We start from the raw sequence: 11,650 nt of genomic DNA, 5'->3' as shown, positions 1-11,650 counted from the left end.
CATTGGGAAGCATTGGTTCTTTTTCTTCCCCAGTCTCCTGCCACTGCAGTCAAAACAAATCCACCCTAAACCTACATACCTCCATTGAAACCAATGTACTGTCCAAATAATTCATGTGCCTCTTTTCTAAAAAATGAAGATGCCATAATAACCTGTATAATAATTTGTTTGTAACTGTAACAGATTGTCTTAGGAACATCTTTAAATATGGACTTTGGACATAAGGAATTTTCATACAAATGCGGTGAATGACTGAATGGGAAGTAACTTGAGAAAGGAAAATAATACTAGAAATTAACAAAATTGTTAAATGGGAAATTTCACTAAAACTATAGTGGATAGTTTAGAGGTTTAGATAAACTTGACACCAGAACCGGTTGATCTTGTTTATAACCTATAATTAACTTCATGACTACTTCTATACTTAAAATAAATCCTGAAAATAGTTATTATTTTTTCCCAATGGGGCACTGTAGCACTGTCATCCCATTGTTTAATTTGCTTGAGGGGCACCAGTAACGTTTTTATTGTGAGGCTTATTGTTATTGTCATACTCAATTACTTTTTTTTGTACTTAACCAGATTTGACCTTCATTAGTCAAATTATTCCAACTTATTGTTCACTTAATTACTTGAATTGTATTCACTTTACTTACTGGGAGAGGTTGGGCCACACCGTGCTGTGCTCAGGGGGACATGATCAAACCAAGGTCAGCAATACGCAATGCAAGCACCTTATCCCCCTGTACTGTCTCTCCAGTCCTTCAAGTGACCTCTTGAGCTGAACTATCTTCGAAAGTTAGATGTCAAGATACAGCCTATGGACTGGATAGTGCCATGGGTAGGATTACCTTGCACACGGCCAGCCTGGTTTGATCCCCAGCACACCATATGGTCCCCAAGCCCACCAGGAGTGATCCCTAAGCACCAACACAAAAAAAAGACAGCCTAATTTTTACTACCCCAAAATAGCCTAATTAAACTTTAGTAGAAACCAAAGAAAAATAAAACTATAATGAAAATAGAACTCATTTAAAGCTCTAAAATAGCCTCAGTAAAATCACCAGAAATAAAGATGGGCAGGCTGCCCTGCAGAGGAAACCCCAAAGTCCTTGGTTGCATTGTATGGTAACTAGATGGCAGATTCTCAGCCCAAGAATGACACTAAGAAATACTTCAAAGGCAAGAAATAAACTTGGTTCTTGAAATAATTAGGTGCAAGTGATAAGCTAGGAAAAACATCTGGATAACTTTATGTTAAAAATCTCTCAGGTAGGGACTAAACCACAAGATCAGTCTCAAAAAGTAAAGCTGAGCCCAAACCAACACCTAGCAAAAAGTATTCACTTTTCAAAGGCAGACTAATCAAACTGGCAGATTATTTCACCACTGGGAAAGGCACAAAGAAAAGAATAATCTGAACTCTGTAAGGTATGGTTAGGGGAATAATCAGAATGTTTTAAATATTCACCATCTTTGACCTAAATTCCATTTGTAGGAAAACCTGTAAATGCCAACTGTATATGCTAACTTAATGTCAGCAGCAAGCACCTATATACATGAATATATGCTAAGGAATGTACAATAACTAATTATATAGCTAATTATAGACTACTATCGCTATATATGAGGGCCTCATTTTATGCTCCCTTCCGGGAGAAGCCATGAATTCTGGGGGTGACCGATGAGATGACCTGGGGCACCCCTGGTGCGGAGTCTGGTGACATGGTTATGGGGGCCTCATTTTATGCCAGAGGTGCCCCAGAGGGGGGTGGGTGAGAACCTTCCCCGCCCCAAGGGACCCAGCCCCAGCGGCTGACCTCCACTAACCAAGCGCCACACGCTCGGTTGAGCCTCACACGAGTGAACATATTCCTGGAACGTGCAGCCACACACATCATCATAAAAGGAAATATATCTATATATATGCCTCTCGGAGAGCCTGGCAAACTACCGCCTACTGGCACGGCACGGAAGAGCATTGCAAGCTCCCCATGGTGTATTTGATATGCCAAATAGAGTAACAATAAGTCTCATTCCCTTGACCCTGAAAAGAGCCTCCAATCGTTGGGAAAAATGAGTAAGAAGAGGCTGCTAAAATCTCAGGGCTGGGACGAATGAAGATGTTACTGGCGCCTGCTCGAGTAAATAACAAAATGGGATGACAGTGATATAGTGACTGCTATATAATTATTCAGCACAGAACAGACATAGAAAATACAATGTGAAAAAAAATTACAGGAACAAAACCCTAATCATCCCCAATTAGTGTATGTGTGGATCACATGGATACCACCACCCATAATCTTGTTTATTACTTATTTTCCTCCAGCATGGTTAGAAGCTAAGTCCAGTGCTCTCTGGCTCAGAAATCCCCAAATTTCCTTTTCAAGAAAAAAATTATTCAGCAGCATGCACGCCCCTCAGTCTACCATCTCCATCTCTCAGAAAGCACCCTGCAATAGCACAGAAGTGGCGAGGAGGGGTCATGGGCAATACCTTGGGAGGGGGAACATTGCCCACTGTTTCTAATATTTTCCTCCTAAGTGAAAAAAAAAAATGTTTAACTGCCCACTTTTTTTTTTGATAATTTATACACATTCGTCTAAAATTTCAAACTTGGGGCTGGAGCGATAGCACAGCGGGTAGGGCGTTTGCCTTGTATGCGGCCAACCTGGGTTCGATTCCCAGCATCCCATATGGTCCCCTGAGCACCGCCAGGAGTTAATTACTGAGGAGCCAGGAGTAACCCCTGTGCATTGCCAGGTGTGACCCAAAAAGCCAAAAAAAAAAAAAAAAAATTCAAACTTTACAAAAATACTTTCAACATGTATTAGGTGTTTGGGTTCTCAAAACCCATAGAATATTTTCTCATTTCAATGTGAGAAGATCGGAAGCTGGCTTATTCAGCCTCATGAAATAGGGTTCCTTAAGGGTGCCTTAAGAACTCAAATCTCAATAAATGCTTTCCTTTTTACCAATCCATGCCCACTTCACTGTCCAAAATTATGCCCAACATTTCTCAAGCTTTTACTTACAGAAAAATGATCAAAAAATGTGTCTTCTTCAGTTTTGTTAATCAAGCAGAGTGGTCTGAAACTATGCATACTAAATTTTTTGTCGTACCAAAGCTTTCATAAGAAAAGCAAATTAACCAGACTGACTTTGGTTAGTATTTTATTTAGAAAAACATAGACATCAGAAAGCCACAAGTTAATTTTTTTTTGAAATGTCACACTAAATTTGTAGTTCTGGATATTTCATTTTACTACAAAATCAACACACATTTTATGACACTATTCTTTGTGCATTATGTGGATGAAAAAAACCCCGATGTATTATCCTTAAAAACAGTGCAGTGTGGTAATCATAATAATTCAGTGTGATGTGGTCATCCTGAATAAAGTATTTACACATTGAATACAAAATAAATATAAAATAACTGAAAACAAATGAGTTATTCACTGATTCATTTTGCATTTCCACTGTTCATCTTCTTTTTCAGTTTTCTTTGCCTCTTGTAAATTCTTTTCTTTCTTGCTGCCAAATCCACTTTGGGCTCTGGTTTAACCCATTGGATTTCTACTGGTTTTTCCTCGGCTGGTATATTGAAAACATCCGCAGTGGGATCATGTGGAAGAATCGTCTTTGGTTCTTTCTTTCTCATTTTCTGCACATCTTTCACTTGCTGTCTCTCTTTGTATTTAGCAGCCGTGATGGACCTAATGATACGCCGGTGCTAGAAATGAAAAGCATTTGAAATGAAAACATTTACCACATACATTTACTGTATGAAAGGATATTTACCTCGTTTCCCTTTAGCCTTTCACTAAAAAAGATTAATTTGCAGACTATATTCAACCAAAACCCAAATTAGTTTGACAGTTAACACAACAGCAATTATGTATAGAATTATCTGGCCAAAGAGGTCTGAGAAATTGACAAACCACCATAAAATAAAAACAGTTCTGGGGCCGGAAATAGTACAGCAGGTAGGGCGGTAGCCTTAAACATGGTCAAGCCGGGTTCAATCCTTGGGATCCCATATGGTCCTCCGAGCCCAGGAGGAGGGATCCCTGTAGATCAAAACCCAACCCCCCACCCCGGCCTATTCCCTAAAGCTCACTTACCATATTTGGTGACTGGTAGTGAGGATTTTCATACAAAGTTGGTCCTCCAAAACTTCCCTGGAAAATCTTTATAAGGTTTAAGACGAAACGAGGTCCTATTTCTACAAGAGCAGCATCCTCTTCTATGATCTTTAATAATGACAAAATTGTTTTAGTTTAGATACAATATTTCCAAAAAGATTTCTGTGTCTATAATATTGGCTATTGCAGAGAGCCATATGATGAAAAAACACGATAAGATGAAGGTGAAACTTGGCAAGTGTGAAATTAGTATTTTCTAAAACATATTACTAGCTATCAGTAGCAGTCAGGAAAAAATATAAATGATCACAGTAAAAAACAACCAATGGGGAACATCTAAAAACTTAAATCAGAGGCTAGAGCAATAGCACAGCGGTAGGGCGTTTTCCTTGCATACAGCCGACCCGGGTTCGATTCCCAGCATCCCATATGTTCTCCTGAGCACCTTAAATCAACTTATATTTTTATGAAATGAATTCAAATTAGATTAAAAGGTATCCAAAAGGATACATAATAACACTTATTTCTCCGTATGAGGCATCAAAATTAGAATACCAGTAAAAGCTTTCTACAGGGATAATTATCTTTTCCTAAGCCTTACACCCATGCCTCCTAGGTAAAATGTTCACCTCTTGGGAGAGAAACATACTTCACTGAATATACAATGGCTCGTTAGGAAACCCATGCTCCCTCTCACCTGACAGCTATTAAAAGTAGAGAACACTTAAATTACAGACAAACTAACACTAACCTGAAAGTTCCGAAACCATATCCTATTATCCAAAATGGTGAAAGTAAATACGTGGTCCACAAATGGCTGACTTCTGGGGTGATACCGGGGTGTACTGAAGATCTAGGTTAAAGAAAAAGTCATTTCTTACTCTGTGCTATATCATGAACATTTTAAATAGTTAAGGAGAAAAAAATATTTACAGTAGTACAAAAAAGTCTTTTAGAAAAGGTATTTACCTGAATTAAGAGTTCTTTTAACAAAGCATAATGTGGTGATTCATCAAAAGCCTATTAAAATAAAGTGAACAAAATGAAAATGGCAGAAAGTTTATTAAATTTAGTAATACAACTATATTCACTAAAGCAGAACTGGAATATTGGACTTGATACATTTAATTAAAAAAAAAAAAACCTTACAGGGTCAAAAGACAGAAGGGGCCGGGAACCTTTCAAGCAGTTTCCAGTCATCTTTAGTTCAGCTAGAGTATGAACTGAAGAAAAAATTAACAAAAACAGTTACAACTTTTGACAGTTATCATAAAGGATATTTTAATTTGTTTTTAATTCCACCAACTTACTATTTTGAACAAGGAATTTAGCAGATGGTCCATGAGGTGAATTTGAGAGCCTGAAAAATAAAGAAATATTTAAAATATATTAAACCTTAGAAAGTGATTCTTCCACCTACCAATTCCAAATTAAAAGATACAATCATACACCTAAGTACTTATTGGATGAAATCAAATGAACTTAGTTCAGTCCCTGGCTCCTGACTTCACTGAAAGGAATCTAGGTATAACCCAGGCAAATGTACTTGGTTACGGATGTGGCTTAGTGGTAAGGAACAAGCTTTGCATGGGTTGAGACCCCAGGTTTGACACCAGGCACCAAAGTGGGGGGTGGGAGTGGGAACAACAATGATCTATTTAATAAAATGAGTTCCTTATCAATAAATACACTTTCTTACCACATATAGAGATCTTGTTTCTTCTTAGCTTCAAAATAGATACATTTATTGCAGTTTTTCATTTCACAAACCTAAACAGAGCAAAGAAAACAAATAAAGCAGATAAACAAAATCCAAAACAAAAGCAATGAGTTTAATACTAGGATCCTCAAAAACATTAAAGATTAATAATCCGAAAAAGGATTAATAATTCATCAAAATTTTCATTCCTAAAAAAAAAAAATTCACACATTTAATGAACTACGTAAGCCTATATCGATTTGCAAGAACCGTTGACAGTTCTTCTCAAATACTGAAACAAGACGTTCTACCTAGTTCTCCGGTGGGAGAACTACTCTTTTGCCCTTGCATTTTAAAGTAAACTGGCTTCACTTCTGGTTACTGGAAAACATTTCTTTTAAACATATTCTTGAGTACAAACCACAAAGACTAGCATCAGTGACTCTAGGGCTAAAGCATATCATAGTTTCATGAATCCAAGGAAAGTACAGTCCTTACAAAAACCAAAGACATCCTTTATAATGGTTATTTTGAATTCCTGTCACTGCAGTAGCCATAAGCTACCTGCTACAGTATTCATAAAATGAGACTTATAACTTTAAAAGTAACAATTTTAGCTTAAAAACTTAAAAAATAACTTAAAAAAACTTCTTTGTATTATCACATACAAGTTGGTTATTTTTAGTCCAGCCTAAGCTAGCTGCAAGCCCAAAATAAATTGAGATCTTGTATAGTTAAATTATTCCAAAGAATAAATGACATAAAATAGCAATGGTTGAAAATTCCATGCAAATAAAAGCATCTGTAATAAAGAGAATTATCTTAAATAATTCTTCTACGTTTTGGGGCCACATCCAGTAGTGCGCAGGGCTCACTCCTGGCATCTTGGCAGAACTCCAGAGACCAAATGTGCTGCCAGGGATTGAACCGGGTTGTCTGCATGCAAGGAAAGATGTCTTACATAATGTACACTCTCTAAAGCCTCTTCTTCTAAGTTTGAAAAAATTCACTTTAAGGTTAGACTCTTTTATTCTTCAAGAATATTTGCAAAAAGATGTTTGGCCTGAGCAACAACAAGGTCCTCGTCATTGGAAATGGCCCCTGGATTCTCAGCCCTGCTGACAAGGCCCAATGCTCAAAGCATTGATGCTACTGAGTGTCTATTGTGAATTTAGCTGTGTGCTACACATACTGAAGAAATAAGGTTGAGGTATAATCCTTGTTCCGGAAATTTTAATGTTTGCTTAAATAAGCCAAATATAGTATTGATGAATAAATGATATCTACTGAAGCACTGAACTGTCAATGACTACTAAAACTTTTAAAACTTTTGAAGACAGATTCCCGAAGAGCTAATAAAATTTGTGAATTTCCTTTACAAAACAATTTAAAAGCAGCAGGTCAAATGACTTATTGTTTAAATTAACTATCTTTAATGTTCTGCAGTATTTCCTAAATATGCCATTCTTAGAAGTCTATTTTCAAAATTTACCTCGTTAATCACAAACAACTTATCTTTGCGATCCATTTTAGTATCTATAAAAAGAAAAAAGAAAAGATTTTCAAATCATACATTTTCTAGAAAACTTTTTACAATCTCTAGTTTAAATGACTTTAACTTTTAAATGGCGAGTCTGAAAATACATGAACTCTTTACAAATCTCCTTTTTAAATATGATAATCAAGGGGCTGGAGTGATAGCACAGCGGGTGGGGCATTTGCCTTGCACGCGGCCGACCCGGGTTCGAATCCCAGCATCCCATATGGTCCCCTGAGCACCGCCAGGGGTAATTCCTGAGTGCATGAGCCAGGAATGACCCCTGTGCATTGCCAGGTGTGACCCAAAAAACAAACAAACAACAAAAAAAAGATAATACTAAAGAAATACAAATTGTTGTCTAAATAAATGCTTCTTAAACTTTTTGTGTTCAATGGATTCCTCTCAAACATAAAAAAAAATTCTCACAAACCAAAGATTATATTCCTGTATATTGGATTACAAAAACACTTTTAAAACCTGAAATTTAGGGGTCAAGAATATGGCTCAGTGGTAGAATAAAATGGATATATGAAGTTAAGAATATATTTGATATAATTTGTTGATCTGACACAAATTTAATATTGCTATATACATTTTTTAAAGTATACCATACAAAGGTACCTGCTTTTGAATGCGGCATCAACATTCTCAAGTCTTGCATTAAATGTCTTGTTCTGAAATTTATTCCTCTGGAAGAAAAGATGAGAATCCGTTCCTTATTTTTCCACTTGCCCTAAAAAAAGAAAATAAAAAATTTTAAATCTTATACTGAACTTGTTTGTTAAACCTACCTTAAGCTGGCCAAACAATCCGAACCCCTTTGATCCAATCTCTTGCTTGCATACACTGGTGACAGTGACAGACTCTCCTCCGTTTCTTTCCTTCTTCAATCATTCCAATTCGTCCTCCTGATTCTAAAGACTTTTAGTCACTTTTCTAAACTTCGGTTCTCTCCAAGCCAGATCTCAATCACTTCTATAAGTTTAATTGGCAACTACCGAAAAGTGAGAAATTCTCCCCAACACTTCAAACTGAACTTTAGAACATTATGAAAAATAAGACCGGGTAATTTCTCGGCTATCAGTCTATTAGGCGCTATGTTTTATATTTGCTGAGGTACTCTCAAAAGCATTAGAGTATTATCAACTAAAAACTATCTTAATAGAAGCTAAAGCTCTTGCACCCACCCTGGGTCCATCACCTGGGTACTCCATGCTGGGAGTCTGCCAGCCAGGAGTGAGCCCGAAGCACAGGCAGGGGTGAGCCCTGCTCACCACTGGGTGTGGCCCCCAAACCAAACCAAAACAAAACAAAACAAAACAACCTCCCCACATCTCTCCTATTCACAGAGCTCTTGCAAGGTACAATCTTTTCTTCTTATAGCCATACATCTTAGAATCATCTAAGAATCATCTAAGAATCATCTTAGAATCATATTCTTATGATAACCATCAAACAGCAAGTCTTGAAGGCTAGCCCTCACCAGACCAGAGCGTCTCCAACAGGTGTCCACTGGCACCCGCTTCCATCTTTCTAACAAAGTGCTCTGATCACACCTAACCTCTCTGCGGGGTCCAAAATGGCATACCCTGAACAATGGGTCTAAATCACATTTCTATTTTTAATCACTTTATTTCCTCCAGATCAACCCTATACGTTAGCTAATAACAACATTTTCCCATTTGTGACCACTTTTTTTCTCACACCTGTTTCCTCTCTTCTGAAGACTGAAATTTCAATGAGGCATCAAGACTTTTCTATCCAGCTCAAAGACGAATTCCTCATCAATCCCCAACCTAATTATCTTAAGGTACTCTCCATCTTCTGCATTTGTAACGAACTTTTCCTATGGCTCAGGTCAAAGATACCATCATATTTTTTTTTCTTTTGGGATGTTTTTTGGACCACACCCAGCTATGCTCCAGAGACTCTGGATCAGACCCAGGTGTCTTATGTGTTACAAGTGCCTTAACCCCTGTATCTTATCTCTCCAGTGCCCATCACTTTTGGCTCCTTGAGGGGATCCTGTATCACTGTCAACTCATTGTTCATCGATTTACTCAAGCGGGTGCCAGTAATGTCTCCATTCGCCCCAGCCCTGAGATTTTAGCAGCTTCTCCTTCCTCGTCTTTCCCAACGATTGGAGGCTTCTTTCAGGGTCTGGGGAACGAGACCTGTTATTGTTACTGTTCTTGGCATATCGAATACACCACGGGGAGCTTGCCAGGCTGATGTGAGGGTGGGATACTCTCAGTAGGGCTCTCCGGGAGGCATATATTTTTATTTCCCTCTATTATGATGTGCCATGCGGCTGATTTGCAGCCGTGTGGTCCAGGAATATGTTCACTCATGCATGAGGCTCCCTCCGAGCATGTGGAAAGCGGCCTGGAGTCTGGCGGCGGTTGTGTAGTGGAGGTCGGCTACCAGGGCTGGGCGCAGCCCTTGAGGGGATGAGTGATGATATGCATTTACTATAAATCCAGGTCACTCTTTACAAAAACTAAAACATTTCCCCCTAATCTATGGGCGACAGAGAGCCAAAATATCCTGATTCTCTGAACAGGCAGCTCGATTTCACAGCCATCTCCGGTCCTCAGCACCACCTCCTTCCCTCATACAACATATGGTCAGTTACACACCTAAAGCAGAAATGAACACACCAAAGGTATTTCTTTCCCGACCCGGGTTTTAGGCTTTGCATGCCGGGCGGTGGTTCTCAGGGCTTACTCTTGTCTCTGTACTCAGGGATCACTCCTGACGGTGCTCGGGGTACCACATGGGATGCAGGGGATCGAATCCCAGCCGGCTGCGTGCAAGGCAAGTGCCCTACCCGCGGGACTGTGACTCCGGCCCCTTTATCCACTTAAAAAAAAAAAAATCTAGTTTAAGAAGTGAGATTGAAAAAAAGCTCAGTCTACACACTCATATTCAGAAACTCTTAAATGCATCCATTTCGGGGTGGGGAAAGTCCATAAGGACTCGGGCAATTTCGAAGACTGAAGCAGCCTAACTTTGTAGCGAGGTCCGGTGCTCCATACGTCAGAGTTCTAACGCAAGTGCACAGCTCATTCATAAAGGTCTGACCAAACAGGGCAGCCAGCAAACTCTCCAAACGGCTTTTAGAAGGGGCCGCACAGCACGGCCGAGGACACAGATACTCACCACCCCACATTGGGCACTAAGTTCTACGGAAAGCACCACGCCCCCCGCACCCCTTCCTCCTCTCCGCCCAGCCCGGACCAGGCAACTGGGCAGCAGGACCCCTGTATCCGCGGCGGGGTGGGTGGGAGCCAGAAGGGAACACACTACCAGACCCTCACTTAGAACGCCGAATGCCAACAACACACATGGGGGGGAGGGGGCACACACCCGGCGATGATCAGGGGTTAATCCTGGCTCATGCACTCAAGAATTACTCCTGGCGGTGCTCTGGGACCCATATGGGATGCTGGGAATCGAACCCGGGTCGGCCGCGTGCAAGGCAAACTTCCTACCCGGTGTACTATAGCTCTAGCCCCAACACACACACTTTTTAACAAGCGCAATTTACAAATCAGGCGCTCGCAAGACGTTCATGACAACAAAACAACGACAACAAGGGACTAATTAAGAGTCACGCTGAGTCCAAAATATTCTTATTTCTGAGACAATCTCCCCGCCGCAGAGGTGATCGAGTCGCTGTACCGGCCGCCCCCGGGAGGGCGAGCACGTGCGCGCGGGTTAGCGGCGGCGGCAGGAGTGCCGAGACCCCGCGCCAGGGCCCACCGGGGCGAGGCGGGAGTCCGCGGGGCAGGGACCGACCAAGCCGGCAACCCCGGCAGAGGTGTGCGGGGCCGCGATGCCCGCGTCGGCCAATCTACCTTGCACACGGGGCCAGGGATACGATCTCGGTCTTCTTCCTCCACCTCCTCCTTCTCTCCTACTACGTTTCGCCGCTTCGCAGGCGGCACGGCGTCATTTTCACTTCTCTTCGCCTTCTTCTTCTTCTTCGCCTGAACCGCGACATCCCCACGCCGCTTCCTCTTGGTCGGCGCCATCTTGCCCTGGCGCTCAGTCTTCCTTCCGGCCCGACCGCTCGTCGCTTCCGATCTCTATGGTACCTGCGCTCCGCTCCGGGGATGTTCCCGGCGCGGCCCCTTTCCGGTGTAGGCGCGGGGACTCTCTAGGCCTCCCCGTGAGCTCGGTGGTGCCGGACGGTGGCCGAGGTGGCGGGGCGGCCTTGAAAGCAGTGGCGGGAGCCGCGCCGCCGTGCGCTTCCCT

The 11,650-nt window shown here is 41.1% G+C and overlaps 1 protein-coding gene across 1 annotated transcript; it reads right to left on the bottom strand.

The window, feature by feature from the left end:
* Positions 1–3,164: 3,164 nt before the first annotated feature.
* Positions 3,165–11,583, bottom strand: BRIX1 (biogenesis of ribosomes BRX1). Its single transcript, XM_004605553.2, has 10 exons — positions 11,251–11,583; positions 8,012–8,123; positions 7,343–7,386; positions 5,851–5,921; positions 5,462–5,511; positions 5,301–5,374; positions 5,121–5,171; positions 4,903–5,004; positions 4,131–4,259; positions 3,165–3,739 (listed from the first exon to the last, which is right to left on the bottom strand). The coding sequence occupies exons 1-10, from the start codon at positions 11,425–11,427 to the stop codon at positions 3,470–3,472; spliced, it is 1,080 nt and encodes a 359-aa protein (XP_004605610.2). The 5' UTR covers positions 11,428–11,583; the 3' UTR covers positions 3,165–3,469.
* Positions 11,584–11,650: the final 67 nt, after the last annotated feature.

The sequence above is a fragment of the Sorex araneus genome, chromosome 1, assembly GCF_027595985.1.
Source record: "Sorex araneus isolate mSorAra2 chromosome 1, mSorAra2.pri, whole genome shotgun sequence".
Taxonomy (NCBI): domain Eukaryota; kingdom Metazoa; phylum Chordata; class Mammalia; order Eulipotyphla; family Soricidae; genus Sorex; species Sorex araneus.
The sequence above is the reverse complement of the archived record's forward strand: the minus strand, read 5'-3'. Positions and strand labels throughout refer to the sequence as shown.